The following is a 17,739-nucleotide window of genomic DNA, read 5'->3' on the forward strand; positions in this document are numbered from 1 at the left end:
ATCTATCGGTATGCTCCTTTAGCCTCCCACAGTGATCAATGACTCCACACAGTGGCCAGAAATGTCTGACCCAGACATCTACACGTATTTGGTGGAATCACCGGGGAGGTTTTGGCTAAGTGTTGTCTGTAAATAGCCTGTTAATAGACAACTTTTTGTTAGTTAGTTTATTGTCAAGCCAGTTAGGCTGAACTTTTCAATGGAGGGATGCCGGGCGCTGCCCCTAAATTACCCAGGATGCATCAGTCATTCTCATCTGCATAAAGATGCCGCTCTGGTCTATCATCTCCACCTCTATCTACAGTAGCACAATGCACTAAAATAAAAAATAAAAAACCTCCAAACAGCCCAACGAGCGATGCAGAGAGAACATGAGGCATGAACGAGTGAAGCGGTGAAGCAGAGCAGCGGTGCAACTATTATTAATGTCATCATATCATCATCATCATCATCATCATGCCAAGTACGGCAAGAAACATGGGCCAAACAGAAAGAACGAGCCAAGGCCAAGCAGAGAAGAGAAGAGAAGAGAAGAGGCCGAATTCAGTTCATGGAGCTCGTTAGTCATTATTATTATTAGCCTAATGTCATTACATCAGCTAGACGTTGTCATGGCAGCCAGCACCGCGACCGGCCTGGAAGAGAGAGAGAGAGAGGGAGGAGAGGAGAAGGAGAGGGAGATGAAGAGAAAGAGAAAGATACACAAACACATATGGGAAGGGAACGCTTTGGGAAAGAGAGAAGAGATGGAAAGTGATACACAAACTGACAATACACCACCGTCACCACACAAACTGGTACCGACACTGAGACCATGTTAAAGCACAGAAGTACACAAACACAAACACAAATACACACAGACACACACCTACACACATACACAGATTCACACAGTCATACAGCAACATCACAAACTGTAATAAACACACACACAGACACACACGGGCACAGAGAAAAGAGAAGCAGGGACAAAAACACAGTGAGACGACATCATCAGGCCAAAACACAAGACAACACACATCTACACAACTACACAAACACACATCACACAGAGGTGGAACATCTGACACTAGGAAAATGTATTATTATTAATAATAATAATAATGTTATAAAGTGCTGGAAAACAACAGAAGACAAAGAGAAAAGAGGAAACTCGGTGCCGATCGTCATCTTTATAACAAAATGTGTAAATGTATAAAAGTGTAGTTTGAAAACTAACTATAAATCATTAAAGGGTCAGTGACATGATGCAAGTGGTGTGTAACCAGTAGTTCTTCCATAAAAATCTGACTATATACAGGAAAATAAATCTGGACTTAAATGTGGGATACGTGTTATTCACTTTTACAATGCAACACAATGTTTCTTTACAAATTTTACATTATTTGTCACATTGTTTAGAAAAAAACAGGTGTTTTTTGTATAAGTCCTGCCCAGTATTACCAAACTAATTCAAATTTGAGTATAGAAATACAGCAAAGAAAGAAGAAAGTATACAGTATATAATTATTAAGTACACTTAAATCCACTGTAGGTGGATAGAATATTCAAAATGTATCATTCGTTTGTGGTTACACCATTTGACACTTTAATGGTATTCAGTCTGACTTTTGTTAAAAATGGTTCAAATTTCCTTTCAAATGACGTAAAACCAACATGAATAAAAAATGTACATTTTAACACGTCTGATTTAAGTTTTTAAGACAATTTTCAAAGATATTTCTGAATTGCGCATCTTGCCAACGTCCTGGGTGAGGGATCCCTCCTCTGTTGCTCACCCTGAGGTTTCTCCAGTTGTTTCCCTATTAAAAGGGTTTTCTATGGAGTTTTTCCTCAGTGGATGTGAGGGTCTAAGGACAGAGGATGTTGTTGTGATGCCATGTAAAGCCCTTTGAGACAAACTGTTTGTAAAAACGGGCTATACAAATAAAATTGCCTTGCCTTGCCTTATTTGTCACTGACCCTAAAACAGACCGAGTGTTGTGTTGTGTTGTGTTGTGTTGTGTTGTGTTGTGTTTCACAGCAGGATAAGAGATGAGCTGTTTAGTGAAAACATCAGTGGGTGAAAAACAACATCTGACTCCAGGGTTTTTTCTGCATTATAAATTTTGAGGCGGCCGCCTCGCTCAAATTGTTGGCCGCCGCGCTGGAATCTTGATTGAAAATCAATGTAGTTATGGAAGCTCAGTGGCGCTGTTTTCAACTCGGTTCAACTCGACCGCAGCAGAAGGGGTGCGTTTGATTTCAGCTCCGGGCCGCAAGATGACGTTGACGTGCTGCTTGTGTGCCCACGGGGGCGGGGGCTCATCGGGGCTGTGCTCCATTCAGACGTTGTGCTGAGCGTGAACTAACGCACCCCACCAGCGCAGCGTGAAGAGAGAGAGGAGGAGACGGAGGTGTGTACTGTGAAGCGAGTGTTGAGTCCGCACACCAGCCTCGCTTTCAATAAAACACACACTCGCATTTCATAATTGCGATCAGTGAAATACCTATATGAAAACAATAAAATAAAATTTAAAAATTTGAGTTGTTGCGGTAGTTTATTTAGAATGAATAAAGCTTCATATTTAAAAGTAGCGCAATGTAGAGCTGTCACAAATTAAAAGCAGCCTCATCTCGTCATTTTGCATTAACACTGTTGCTTCAGGCTGCGATCAAGCTTTTTTGTATCGCTCATACTCTCTCTCCATCAAAACAACCTGCTGCTCTTGTCGCTCCATTTAGTGAGGAAGTTGAATAATATGACGCCAAACGCCTTAATTGATGTGAACGCGCACAGAGCATGAAGCTGAGAGCCGGACTTAACAAACCAAGTTGATAACCAGCTTCGTACCGTGGTAACTCGGACCGGGACTTAGTTGAGCTAGCCTGGCTCTCGCCAGACCCTTGTAGTTCCGCAAAGCTACGCCAGAGGCGCTACGCTCAGCTTCGCACAAGGGTCTGGACTCGAGGCCAATGCAAACTTCTTCCCCGGAGCAAAAAATAATGAACCAATCAGGATCGCCGGGCGGGACTTTCTGAGGTGTGACGTAGCGCTGAAGCGACTGTTTGAGTCAAACAACAATGGCGGCTCGCAGTGAGTGGCTGAAGTAGCACGTCAACAAGATAACGGACAAGTGGTTTATCCAATCACATACAAGATTTTTTTACAAGGCCCCGCCTTCTGAAATGAATCGCCTATGGAGCAGTCCCAGACCCTTGTGTGGAGCTCAGCGTAGCTTTGCGGAACTACAAGGGTCTGGCGAGAGTCAGGCTATAGTTGAGCTGCAGCATGAACACAAAGCCTGGATCTGTTGAGTCTCCCGCAGTACAGGAGCTCAGGAGTCGTTTTTTTTTTTCCTCGGCCTTTATTTTGAAGGGACAGCTAGAGAGAGACGGGTACGCCGCGATCAGGGTTTCCCGCAGCGCTTTCCTGTTAAGGCGGCCGCCTTAACAACAAAGAGCTGCCGCCTAAACTACCGTCTTAAAAAAAAAAAATGTAGCGATATTCGCCGCCGCCCCACCCCCGTCGGACGATGGCCGCATCCTCTCACACACATACACACCACAGAGAAGCGCGCATGCATAACAGCAGCGCGTGTTGAAAGCGAAACTTAATACGGCACGACACGGCCGCCTCAGCCGAAATTTTGGCCAGAAAAAACCCTGGACTCTGTGTTATACTAATAATCGTAAATAAAGTCAATTAAGTCGACAAAAAAAGCAGAGACGGAGGACGATAAGAAGACAAGGACCAAACAAGGGAAACAACAAGAGCTCGAGGGAATCACACAAACTACAAACAACCTTGTGGAACAGACACACACTAGAAGACCAACTTCTCTGTTCCTCTGGCTAATTTAAAACACTAAACCAAGCCTGGAGTTTTTCCTGACTCTCCGACTCACAGTGACTGTGGCCAGAAGCCCCTCGGGCACGTTGGCCACGATGATGCCGATGAGGAAGATGACGGCCTCCAGCCAGGAGTAGCCCAGGATGATGGACAGGACGAAGAAGGTCACGCCCAGGAACACGGCCACGCCCGTGATGATGTGGATGAAGTGCTCGATCTCCTTGGCGATGGGCGTCTGAGGAAGAGGAGGAGGAGGAGGAGATACTTTATTATTGTGTCTAAATAAATTTTAAAAAAAGAAAACTTCCTAACAAGTTCAGACAGGAAACACTTTAGATACAAAGCAGCTAAGACTTCTTTAAGGGTCGAGATGGGGGTAATCAATTAAGGGAGTTAAATAACTTTAAAGTCATCAGAATACACACAAATAAGAAAGATTTTGGCATTTCATTCAGTGGAGTAAAAATATAACAGGATGTGTGAAGAATTCAAACAATGTCCAAACATAAAACAGTTCAAAGTTGAGTTTAAAGAAGAGCATGTCTTTATAAGATACAGGGATGAAATGGGGGTGTGACTATATGTGTGTGTGTGTGTGTGCATATATATGTGTTATTCTATTAAATGTTTTATATATACTGTTAGTATTTTATAACTTATTATAGTATATATTGAATTATTAATAATAATTATTATAAGGGGTGGGGATTTAATAAGCTTCGGCTTCTTCCCACTCCTTCTGAACATAAAGATGTGTTAAGTTTCTTTCATCCAACTTAATTCATTCATTCATTCATAAGCTGTAGTCTTTACATTGTGAATTAATATATATATATATGAATGAGCCAAAAAAACACATAAGAAAGCATATTTCTGGTTAGCAGCCTCCATTATTTAGCTTCTAACAGACAAAGAGGATGATCATTGATCAGATATGAGTAACAGTGAGCGTCACCTTGCCGGTCTCCAGGCCTGAGGTGAGGGTGGCGATGCGTCCCATCACTGTGCGGTCGCCGGTGCACACAACGATACCACGAGCTGTTCCTGCAGACGGAAAAGAAACAAGAATATGAGATGAGATGAAGTGATGGTTGGAGGACGAGTGCAGGATCAAAGTTCAAAGTTCAAAGTTCAAAATCATTTATTAGTCTCCCATGGGAGAAATTTCTCTGGGACAGAGAGCAGTGCTGCTTCACAACAAGACAAAAACAGTACAAAAGAGGAGCTGCAGGAAAGTACTAAAAACATACAGTAAAATCATTAAAGTGCAATATGCCTCAGAGAGTAGATAGTGGCAGATGTACAGACACACAAACATTCATACACATCATCACACAAGCTGCTCATTCATAAATTTAATGGACAGAGGGATGAAGGAGTTTTTGAGGCGATTGTGCCTGCACAGGGGGACTCGGTATCTCCTACCTGAGTTTAAGAGCTCATATTCAGGGAGAAGTGCGTGCATAGGATCTGCTAGAATAGAGTTTGCCAACCTAATGGTGGCCTGTTCAAACAGATCTGAGGTGTACGTGGTACAGGGGAACCCAAGATTTTGCTAGCCGTCTTAACCCAGGGTATATACAGGGATCTTGAAGTTAATTTTAATACCTTTTTAAGACTTTTTCAAGACCTTCTCGATATTTTTTAATACCTCACCGCCACTTCAAGCTGTAAGCATTTACATCAGTGACACTTTTAACTGAACAGTTTTAGTTTGTGATAAAGACTATAGAACACTATGATACAACAGAATTCAAAATAGGCTGGGATAATAAATCAAAGGCAAAGTTTATCAAAAAACTAAACTTTTCTTTTTATGTACCGGTTCATCTTTGGTTATTAAAGTTAATAAATTCACACACTTTTACAGTGTTTTTTAGGACTCAAACTCTTGGACAGCTAATTCAGAAAAAATACCTTAAGAATGTAAGACTTTAAAAAGTTGTGAAAAGACTTTTTAATACTTTTTAAGGGTATTTTCCCAAATTTGATTTATCACCTTTTAATACTTTTCAAGACCCCGCGGATACCCTGTAACCAGATTAAGTATTTGAGATTTGGCTTTTACTGTGAGATTATCCTGGTGTAATGACACAGTGAGTCCACGAGGGGGCAGCACATTTCACTCCCTCTGATCCACACAGTGTCAGCTCCTCCTGAACACACACACACACTGGACCAGACTGCAACAGGAAGAGGAACAGGTTCAGGGTTTATATGAGTTTATATGAGGTCAGCGATGATGTCACCGATGCTGCGTCGCACCTGATGCTTCCATCATGGCCGACACGACGCGGTGAAACAGCCGCCGTGTCTTTGTTTGCACTGACGTCTGAGCGCTGGAGCAGAGCAATACAAACACACTGATGTAGCCGTATGAGTGAACACACACACACACACACACACACAGTTTGGGTTTGGGCCTCACCCTCGACACAGTTGGTGGAGAAGAAGGCGATGTTGCGGGTTTCCAGGGGGTTGTCATGGGTACAGTCAGGTGACCTGGTCTGTGGCTCTGATTCACCGGTCAGGGAGGAGTTGTCCACCTGGACGGAGCAGAAGGATGAAGGTGAATGAGATGAAACTGGTTCTCTCTCTGATCACTTAGTTTTAGTTTAAACTGATTATTTTTGGTCTTTTTTAACTACAATAATAAACAACATTATATAATATAAACATAAATAAACAAAAAGCAATAATTCACTTTTTTCCCTAAAGTATAAAAATCCAAAACAAAACAAAACATAACAAATGTAGCTTGACCTAAAAGGTGTAAGAGGCCGAGTCCCTTCTAACATTACCAGTTTTCATCAGCTCATTTTAGTTATTTAGACACGTGTACATACTGTACATTTGGCAGTTTACAAGCACATTGGTGTTCATTACTCAGTTTTATGTTTATGAATAGTATTATTTTTAAAGCCCCAGTATGTAACTTATTTGGCTTTTTATTTTATTAAATCAAATGTGTCTTTCATAAATCCTTATTTCACTGAAGTGGAATCACAGCTGCATACAAATGAAAGCTTTCTGGTTCCTTAGAATGAGTTGTTACAAGTCGTTACAAATACATAAGTGGGCGACGCACCGAACCGAGGCGGCCATGTTGCATCGCCATTTTTTACGTCGAGTGGCAGCGTGACCGTAGGTAACCATGGAAACTGAGCGGAGCTGTGGGCTCGGCCTGTTAAAACTGTCACCACTGTGTAGTGTGAGGAAGGACGGAGGCACCGGTGTTGCATTCAGGTGCAGTCAGACAGACGGCCGTCGGCAAACCAACCGGATGTCATTTTACTCCACCAGAGAAAGACGGTAAAACAACACGACATCACCATGACAACATGTTGTCACGCCTGTATTGTTTTGCCTCGTGCTGGCGGACCACTTGTTTACATAGACGCTTGTTTATCCTGTTACATGCAGCGTCTGTTGTCTGTCTGACGTCTGCCCCATTTCACCTGAATGCAACATCAAGAATACGTTCAGATGTGCAACCGCACCGCTAGATGGGGGCAATTCCTACATATTATACCTTTAAACAAGTTTTTGAATCTACGTATTTAGTGTGTCACATATTTGGGCCATATTATGTGCCTTTGGGTTGAGACTGGAAACTTGTCACTCTGGAGACTGAAGTAGAGTTCCTGTGTCTCTGTGGGGTGTGTGTAATTACTGGAGTTGTACCTGTTCCTGTGTCTCTGTGGGGTGTGTGTAATTACTGGAGATGAACCTGTGACTGTGTCTCACCTTGCAGCCGTGGGAGGAGATGATGCGCAGGTCGGCAGGGATCCTGTCTCCTCCCTTCACCTCCACCAGGTCTCCTGCCACCACCTGCTCAGCGTTGATCTGCATCTTCTCTCCCTCACGGATCACCAGGGCTTGCTGCCAACACAACCACAGAGAGAGAAAGGAGGAGAGAGACTTGTTTTAGGGGCAGTAGATATTTAAATACATCTCTTTTGATCAAAATAAAAAAAGAACTGAAGCTTCTTGCCAAAAATAACACAAATATCTGTAAAGGTCAGAAGAGTGAAACTTAAGTAATTGGAGGATGAATAGAGGAATCAGACTGTGACAGCATGTTACTGTCGGTTCCACTTAACAAACTCCTACATATTTACATTTAGCCTTACAGAGCTGCTTCCTCTTGGTGATAAAGAGAAAGCGTGTATCGTACCTGAGGGACCATGTTCTTGAAGGACTCCATGATCTTTGAGCTCTTGGCTTCCTGGAAGTAGGAGAAGCAGCCGGTGATGATGACGACGGCCGACAGCACGATTCCCAAATACAACTACAGAGACAGAGAGAGGGAGAGAGGAGGAGAGATGAGACTTTTAATATTTAATACAGACATTAATGAAGCGTCTTCACATTTATCTAAAAATGGGAGGAAGTGAAGAGAAAACAGAGACAGAGACACGAATAAATCATCAGTCCTGACAACTAGGGACGGGGAGATTCACAGATTCATATCGTTGGTCCGATACAAACGTTTGCGATGCGACTGCACCGGTAGATTCAGGGTGCATCGGATATAATTTATGCTTGAATTTGCGATGCATCTCTTCTAGCCTGTCTACATCGGTAAATTCCATGGTTAAATCGATCGTTTCATTTTCCGAGGCAACCTGAACGCACCATCGCGGAAGCCTAAATGTCCCATGCACGACAAAACATCTGTGACTCGTCTCTTTTATGTTGTTTTGTGAAGCACTTTGTAAACTTGTGTTTTTAAAGGTGCTATATAAATAAAGTATTATTATTAAAACAGCAAAAAATTAAAATGCAGACTTACCACCAAACAGGATTAGAAGCCCATAGGTGATGATTAAGCTGGATTTCATTTGTGTAAGTCTAGCGTTTATTTTTGAGCAAAAACCTCTAGACTATACCTTTCAAATATGATTTATTGGTTTGACCCATAAAAATTTACCAAATATAATCAACATTGACAGAGAGTAAGGCAGAATAGTGGTATAGGTAAAAAACCTGATGTGGGCTAGGAAACTCTCGTATCACAACTGTATCGAACTGGATACATCATATCGAACCAAATCTCTTTGTAATTAGATAGATAGATAGATAGATAGATAGATAGATAGATAGATAGATAGATAGATAGATAGATAGATAGATAGATAGATAGATAGATAGATAGATTAATACTTTATTCACATTAGTCAGGCAGCTAAAAATGACACAAAACATGAACACAAAAACATGTTAAGAAGTAAAGTCATATCGATATCAAATCATTTTTGAACCGCATCGTTTCGTGAACAGGAGTGAATCGTATCGCATCGCATCGACAGGAGCTTCAGTGTATCGTTAATGTATCGCATCGGTGGCAGCGTATCGAGATGCGCATCGAGATATACATCCCATTCCCTACTGACAACACAACATCAGTGGCTCAGCGTGGACTCGGTGACCTGGAGGTTGGACATCTGTCTGCTGTCCACATCTGTTAGTGGCTTTATGACTGTGTTTTAAAGGATCACCATTAACTGTGTGACATCACTGCTGCAGGTTTATATCCGGGGGTGTGTGTGTGTGTGTGTGTGTGTGTGTGTGTGTGTGTGTGTGTGTGTGTGTGTGTGTGTGATAGATACAGTCTGGGTCGCTGCTGGTGACTCATCATTGTTGTTCCTCCCGCTGGTCCTAGTGTTTAGTGTCAGATGCCTTCAGCTTCCCTCTGCTCTCTGACCCGTCAACGCCCTCCTCTTTACCCCACATCACTGATGCCACGAGTCATACCCCCCCCCCGGGGTGGGAGCCAAACCGATGCCAACAGGACGCCGCCGCCTGTCACCCTGACGACGGGTCTGTTGCCATGATTTGGACAAACGGTTGACTCATCTTTTACCGCTGACACAGCATCTTCCCTCAGGGGCAGTGACTCAGCAGATATCTGTGTTCAGATTCTCACAGCTACAACTTCATCCCTCAGTGCTCACGCTGTTAAAGGGATAGTTCAACATTTTGGCAAATTCGCCCATTGCCATAATCCCTACAGTCATAGCAGTAGGTTCATTACCTTTAATTGTCGGTGCAAGCTGTTTTTAGAACGGCGGAGCAGAGACGTGAGCTCTGCACAGCGCACGGTATTTCCGCCTGTCCCTCATCAAATACACAATCCAACAACTCCACAACGCTCTGGTGGACAAGTTGTGACCTGCACATTCACCACGCTATGAGATAATAACACAACGTTACCACACAGAGTTGTTTCAGAGGGAAATGCAGCCGGAACTACATTCCAGACACGGTTTCAAAAGCGCAAGTAGTTCTGAGTATTTGCTTCATGTGTCGTAATGTTACATAATTATACATGATTATCTCATAGCGTGGTGAATGTGCAGCTCACAACTTGTCCACCAGAGCGTTTTGGAGTTGTTGGATTGTGTATTTGATGAGTTTGATGAGGGAAAGTTGGAAATACCGTGCAGCTCGCGTCTCTGCCCTGCCGATCTAAAAACAGCTTGCACGGACAATTAAAGGTAATGAACCTACTGCTAAAACTAAAGGGATTATGGTAAGAGGAAAAATTTCCAAATTGTTGAAATATCCCTTTAAATGCAGAGCTGACCGAACAATCTTTTTTATTCTTTGACTTTGTTATCTATTCTGCTCTCTGCATTATTTTATTGCACTTTATTGGCAAATTACCACCACAACACGGTGGATTGTAGGAACTGAATCTGTGTCTTACACCTACAGCTAACTGACTGACCTTTGTTTATCAGGCTGGATGATAAACTCAACATCGAACCATGTCAGGATTTATTCTATCATCATCATCATCATCATCATCTAGTCACTACTGAAGCTGCTCTTACGTTATCTCCGGCGGGCTCGTCCTCCGTGGCGGCCTGGATGGCGTAGGCCAGGAAGCAGAGGATGGCACCGATCCACAGCAGGATGGAGAAGCCGCCGAACAGCTGGCGACAGAACTTGACCCACTCGGGGGTGGTGGGGGGCGGGGTCAGGGCGTTGGGGCCGTCCCGGGCCAGATACTCGGCTGCCTTGGCGTTGGTCAAACCCTGAGAGACGGAGAGGAGAGAAGAGAAGAGAGAGGAGAGACGGGTCAAAGGAGAAGAAGGTGAGAAGAGGAAACACTTCACACTCTGCTGAGTCGTTCCCACCCAGGACAGGAACAATGTGAAGTGATGATAAGAAACTACAAAACTCACCTGGACAATATCAGTGTTGTATTTCCTGCAGACTTCCTCAACAGACATTTTATGTTCCGTCTACAAAAAAGTGAAAAGAGAAACTTAAAAACACAAAAATCGAATCACGTCAGAGTTTTTATTCAAGTTAAATCACTCAGACAATGTCAAACACTAAATACTGGGGATCACTGGTGTTGATGCGTTTTATCAAATCGATTTTCTGTATTTTTCAATCGTCCCTGACAGAAGCGGTGGATTTTTCCACTATTGATCTCTGACACAATGGAGACGGTTGGTGTTGGTGTGGTTTGATATCAGAGGGATATCCTGTGGGTTTGGCTTCCTGCCCCGTGTGGGAGCAAATGGATTTCCACAACAGGATTAAATTGCTCTGACATATTAGCTGGAGCCACAGCAGCAGCAGCAGCAGCAGCAGCAGCAGCAGCAGCAGCAGCAGCAGCAGCAGCAGCAGGACTGTGCACTGTGCACCAGCTGCTCTGGAACAGACCCACTCCGTCTCTGTATTCACTTCTCAAACAGGGAGATTAGATTACAGCCTGATGCTGGAGTCGGGCCAGGATCGACTCTCTATGAACTCGGCGCTGCTCAGCTGGGACTCTGGGTGTGTGTTGATTCTGTCTGTGAAGATGACTGGTTGTGTTTTGAATTTAAAGGAGATGATGATGCCACCGACAGACAGAGTCCAGAGCTAGGAAACACCCCACAGTGTCTGAGCCTGGTGTGCTGCTGCTGCTGTCTGCACTGAGGTCAAACTGTTCGGCTGCAGGAAGCATCGGTGGAGGTCAGTGAAGGAAACCGAGTACGTTACGTACGATGGGAACTTCCTTCTTCAGGTCGTCCATGTCCTTGCCTCCCTTCTTCTTGGGCGACTCCTTCTCATCCTTGTCCTGCGTGGTGGCCACGCGGTAGCTGTCTGACCGTCCGTACTGCAAAACACAAACACAAGGTCACTCAGTTTCATCCTGTTGTGGATTTAATATACAACACTAACATGACTGCAACACAAGATGACAACTTTGACAACTGCTGCACAATAATTTACAGATAGATAGATAGATAGATAGATAGATAGATAGATAGATACATACATACATACATAATAAAAACAGACCGATCCGGCTTTTTCAGTCCCAATACCACTGTTGAATTAATAAGCTATACACCAAGGTTCCCCAATTAGTTAGTGTCCGTACCACAGAATTTAAGTGAATAGATTAGGCCTATATATAGATATTTAGTCCATATCAGGGGGCGATATCCGATCTTAAAGGGATAGTTGAACATTTTGGCAAATTGGGCCAAATAATCCCTGTAGTCGTAGGAGTAGGTTCGTTACCTTTAATTGTCGGTGCAAGCTATTTTTAGAACGGCGGAGCAGAGCCGTGAGCTCCAAAACGCTCTGGTGGACAAGTTGTGAGCTGCACATTCACCACGCTATGAGATAATAACACAACGTTACCAGACAGAGTTGTTTTAGAGGGAAATTCATGCAAAACCGCTGATGCGTGTTGCCTTCAGGGACAGTTTTTCATCAAGCAGTCTCTGCGTTTGCCTCAAAAACAACTTTGTCTGTCTGGTAACGTTCTGTTATTATCTCACAGCGTGGTGAATGTGTAGCTCACAACTTGTCCACCAGAGCGTTTTGGAGTTGAGAAAACCAAGAAATCCCATGAGACTCCGTAGTAGGGCTGCCACAAACGATTATTTTGATAGTCGACTAGTCACCGACTATTTTTTTCGATTAGTCGACTAATCGGATCATACGTAAATTGAATGTAAAACATACAGCTTATCGCACCAGCATGCAGCTGCCCTTATATACCATCATTAGCTTTCAGCTTGAAGTGTTTAAGGTATATGCTAACTAAAAATAAAGACAATTAAGATGATAGTTCATTAAACTTTTAATGAAATATGCAGCTTTAACTGTAGCATAAAGTGCAAACAGCTGTGTAAAATAAGGATAAGGCACTGGCCTAAACAACACCAAAATAAATACTTAAAGGTTTTTTGTCTTTCCTTCATTTGTCTCTGGCATTAAACATAACATTTAAATAAAATGAGGTGGACACCTGAAACTAAGGAATTGTTCACAATAATAAAGTTTTGGTAGGCCTATCAATCAAATATAACTTGTGCTCATTGTAAATAATAGGAGTCGTTCTGTTAAAAAAAAATCAAATAGTTTATAAGACAATCGTCTTGTCTGAAAAAATGTAAATGTTCCTTTTTTACTGTCACAGAAGGAGAAACATAGAAAGACTCCACCAGAAAGTTCTGTGTGAAACTGTCAAATGAAAACAAGTGAAACTGAGGTGCAGCTCAAACTCTGCAAGGTGTGGACTGTGATGAGAAGCTACCGGAAAATATTGACGTAGATTTACGCCGGGAGAGAAGACTTGCTCGTTAAGATGAGCGCTCATTACGTGACCAGGACGCTGTGACCGGACGCGGTAACGTTCTAGTATTCTCCAACACCGACTCTCAAATTTTTAAATGAGGAACGGCTGTTTTTCAGTCCGTGATTTAAAACGGTGGAGCGGCGGTACCGCTCCTAGTAGCGCTTCTCATTTAAAATGACACAGAGAGAGAGAGAGAGAGAGGGAGGGAGGGAGAGGGAGAGAGAGGGAGAGGAGCGGCGGCGGCGGCGGCGGGGGGCGGGCGGGGGGTTTCACTGGTGCCGCTTGATGAGGGACAAGACAGGTAGAGAGAGAAAAGAGAGAGACCACCTGTAAACTCACCTTGAGTGAGTGAGTGCACGTGTGTATGTGTGGTGGGCGGCTGCAGCGGTGGGTGCGTGTGTGGAAGGTGCCCCAGCAGTTTTGAGAGAAAAACAAAGTTTAAAAAAAAGAAAAGAAACGACGCATCGACTATTAAATTAGTTGTCGACGATTTTAATAGTCGACGTAGTCGTGACTAGTCGACTAATCGTGGCAGCCCTACTCCGTAGCGTAGCTCTGAGCAGCTCGCGGCTCTGCTCCGCCGTTCTAAAAATAGCTTGCACCGACAATTAAAGGTAACAAACCTACTGCTATGACTATAGGGATTATGGTGAGAGGAGAATTTGCCAAATTGTTTAAATATCCCTTTAATATCAGATCGGTGCATCCCATTCCCTACACAAGAGAACTTCTTCTACACACTACTTTACATCAACACAAGTCCGTCTTTTTCCAGGAGTCCTGTGACCGACCGTCCGGCTCAGAGCTGCAGCAACAGTCTGTCACTCAGGACGATCACTGATCAATAACATATCAAACATCTCCTCCTCTGGTGTTTCTTCATTATTTAGACTCAAAGTCAAAACCCTGAGCCTGACATCCAGAGTTAGATGTTATCCTCCTGGTGTGAGGAACAGGGAGGGGGGGGGGACTTGACACTTCCTGATTAGATCTGGCATCATTAGAGCTCAGGCTCGTCTCAACAGCTCCACTTGATCTGCAATTTACACCAGCGCTGTTTAGGCTGCTGCTGTTCACACCACACAGAAAACTAAACACAACACTGCTGCTGTCTGTCTGAGAGGAGCAGGAGCAACACACACCACAGAGAAGACTGGAAACTAAGGACTAGGAGGGAAGGAGGGAGGGAGAGAGGCTCATTCAGGACACGGGACGGAAAAGAGAGTAACTGTGACGTGCATCTTGGGATATTCATAAACCCCCGTGTCCTACATTAGTCTGTATGAATCTGTGTGTGTGACAGCCTTTTTAAATCTATGCATGATGGAGCAGCTTCCTCCGGCTCTGACTTCACTGTGGAGCTACAACCACCGAGAGGAACAAAATAAAGGGATGAACACTAATCGTAGACATAAAACAGTCAACAAGTTAAAAAACTGTGAATGTCTGCAGCTTCGAGCCAAAACATGTACGATCACTGAACTATAGCAGCAGGAAAAATGACTATGAGTTTATTGTTGCAAAGCTTCAGGTGTCTGGAGTGAAGGTTAAATATAATTGTGGGGAACAGGTGTGTGTGTGAGTACATACAGGGGCGACACAGTCTGAGTATAATGAGGGTGAACATCGGCCTAAAAATAATACTATGCTGCTAAGCCTTCAAATAATCATATTGGTGTGACTGTGTGTGTGTGTGGTCCTTTCTTGCTTCATGCTCCTGGGGGATTAGTCCTGTCAGACCGTTACCCAGCATGCTCGGCTCCAGGATGAACATCCTGAGGGCTGCAGCAGAGAAGCTGAATGTCAGCAGCTGCTCCACACAAACAGAAACAGACCCAGGACCAGGAGTGTGTTGTGTTGTGGGAGTGAAAGGCAGGAAGTGAACCGCCCTCCTTTAAATCAGAAAATCCTGCTCAAAGTACAACTTGTTTTTATTTCTCTGTTAGATTCTGTGACAGATGGACAACACCCAGCACCGATGTGTTGTTTTATGTGGAGCTTTCCTCATGTAAAACGTTCCTGTGTGATTTCCCATTTTTATTCTTCTCCCCCCAGAGGAGGAGTTTATCAGACTGAATGTTCTTCACTTCTGTTGGACCAAAGCAAACCCAACAACACACAGCAGAGAAGGTTATTTTATATTTTCAGGCTTTACAGGTGGTGATTGTCAGGATTTTTGGGGCCGTTCACGATGAGTGAGTTTGAATAAACCGATAACCGATCACGATCCGATCACATGACAATGCAAGCACATTTTTTATCTACTTGTGCATGTGCAAGAATCCCAAAGTACTCACAGAATCTGAATCTGTCATTTCAGGTGTCAGGCCAATGTGTGTGAGGATCATGGATGAAAAGGAAATGTGAATATTTGCCTTGCAAGTCGATTTACGGTGTGTGCTCCTAAAATTTTAAGTTACAGGCCACTGTGCTCCTAGTAACAAAAGTTAGTCAGCAATTTGTCGATTTAAATAACTTGTTTGTCTGCAGTCTATGCAACGGGAGCATCTGCAACAAGTTTCAACATGACAACGACATCAGTGATGATCAGATCGGTGAATTAAGACATTACGCCCGATCTCACAAACGGCATAAAATGCAAAATATCGGCCGATCCGATATAGCCGATCAAGTCTCGTTATTTTACAACAATATTAAGACTTGTTGAATCAGAACAGGGTGGATAATGAAAATATATCGAATCCAAATAAACAATCTGATGTCACAATAGTTTCCCTCAGGGTCACTGACTATGAACAGCTACAGAAGGATGCAAATAAATATACTGTATATCAGCGTTTCCGCTAGAAAAAAATGGCACCGGACAACGTGACCGGCAGGTTTTCAATTTACCGGACAAATGTTTGAAATTCCGGTCAAATATTATCTGAATTTATTGAGCTTAATAAGCTTATTTGATATGCAGGTCAGTGTTTCCCACAGGTTTATTGCAAGGATACTGTGGTGGGGGTCGGACCGTCCGGGTGGGTGGGGGGGGGGGGGGTCGCGATCGTAACGTCCAGGGATGGGTGGGGGGGGGTTCGTTTTTACCGCGGGCACTGCATGCGCGGCGCGCTGCTGTGTGTGTGTGTGCGTGTGTGTCGAAGATGGAGAAAGCGCTATGCGGAGGTGACTGAACGGGACGATGTTGCGCTGGTCAAAAAATCTATTCATGGTGGACGTACTTTACTGTTAATGCCGTCAATTGACCACGTAAATTCTAAAATAAATATTGCACAACCCTGCGCTCCTACATAAAGAACATAAAGAAACTGAGGGCCTTTTCTCAGATACAATAATTTGCAAACATAAAACACATCTTGGACCGGCTCATTTCATAACACGGCATGCTGGCAACTTGAAATAATAATAGGCTAATGATAATAAATAGTCCGCTGCTTTGCAATAAAAACTCTACAAACTGAAAAAAAAATCCCTTGACAAGTTCTCTTTTTTCTTTTACTTTTTACGCATTTTCGTGTGTGTGAAATGTGCTGCAGCTGTTTTAAAATCGAATGTGTGCAGTGTCTCCGCGCAGTTGTGTGACTTTGCTCTCCCCCAGGCAACTTCACTGTGCTGTTTGATGCGATTCTGCAGAGAGAAGCCTCTCTCCACTCAATCTAGATGTCGCTGAAATCTCTGATTTCGTTTTTTTTGTTTGTTTGATTTTTTAATAAAATTCAAATTGTGCTCGGACTCGGAGGGAAATTTTCTCCGGACATTTTGACCGGCGGGGTTAGAAAATACCGGACTTCGGCAGATTTTTCCGGTCAAAGTCCGGTAATTACCGGACAACGGAAACCCTGCTGTATATAGACGAATTCGGAGAACGTTTTGTGTATGCCGCCATCTTGCGGCGGCGCCATTGCTGCGGTGACATGTGTCAGTCATAGTAAACTGATTCTCTATGACAGCATCATAAATAGGCTGCATTTGTGATGTTTAGTGCCCCCCAGTAACTGATTAAGGTATCTTACATGAATACCAATATTCATTTAGTAATTAATCATTTGTTTGAGCGATTAGCAGGAAAGATTAGAGTAACAGGGAGATAAGAGACTGTATCATAAACGATATAACATACCGGTACGTTATGCGTGCTGACGTTAGCAAGCCAGCAGCGGGATATTTAATCATGTGGACAGGCTACATGAATAAGATTATAAAAACAACAACAACTTTTGCTTTGTTTTAGATATTCAAGAATATTTTATTGACCAGCTGGCCTCCGATGATCAGAAAAAACGTCAATTACAGGTCTCTGATTTATGGTCAAAATTACCTGAGCTCCGGATGGGTCGGACATATT

The 17,739-nt window shown here is 43.3% G+C and overlaps 1 protein-coding gene across 1 annotated transcript in view; it reads right to left on the reverse strand.

Moving 5' to 3' along the window:
• atp1a3a (ATPase Na+/K+ transporting subunit alpha 3a) overlaps positions 1 to 17,739 on the reverse strand; it is a 48,121-nt gene that overhangs the window by 16,562 nt on the left and 13,820 nt on the right. Inside the window, exons 2-9 of the mRNA XM_085790677.1 lie at positions 11,841 to 11,954; positions 11,026 to 11,085; positions 10,672 to 10,875; positions 8,010 to 8,123; positions 7,580 to 7,714; positions 6,261 to 6,378; positions 4,788 to 4,876; positions 3,888 to 4,067 (exon numbers count right to left, since the gene is read on the reverse strand). Coding sequence (XP_085646803.1) covers positions 3,888 to 4,067; positions 4,788 to 4,876; positions 6,261 to 6,378; positions 7,580 to 7,714; positions 8,010 to 8,123; positions 10,672 to 10,875; positions 11,026 to 11,085; positions 11,841 to 11,954 — 1,014 coding nt within the window. The remainder of the gene's footprint in view (positions 1 to 3,887; positions 4,068 to 4,787; positions 4,877 to 6,260; positions 6,379 to 7,579; positions 7,715 to 8,009; positions 8,124 to 10,671; positions 10,876 to 11,025; positions 11,086 to 11,840; positions 11,955 to 17,739) is intronic.

The sequence above is a fragment of the Trachurus japonicus genome, chromosome 11 (assembly GCF_045865225.1).
Source record: "Trachurus japonicus isolate A0001 chromosome 11, Traja_1.0".
Taxonomy (NCBI): Eukaryota; Metazoa; Chordata; class Actinopteri; order Carangiformes; family Carangidae; genus Trachurus; species Trachurus japonicus.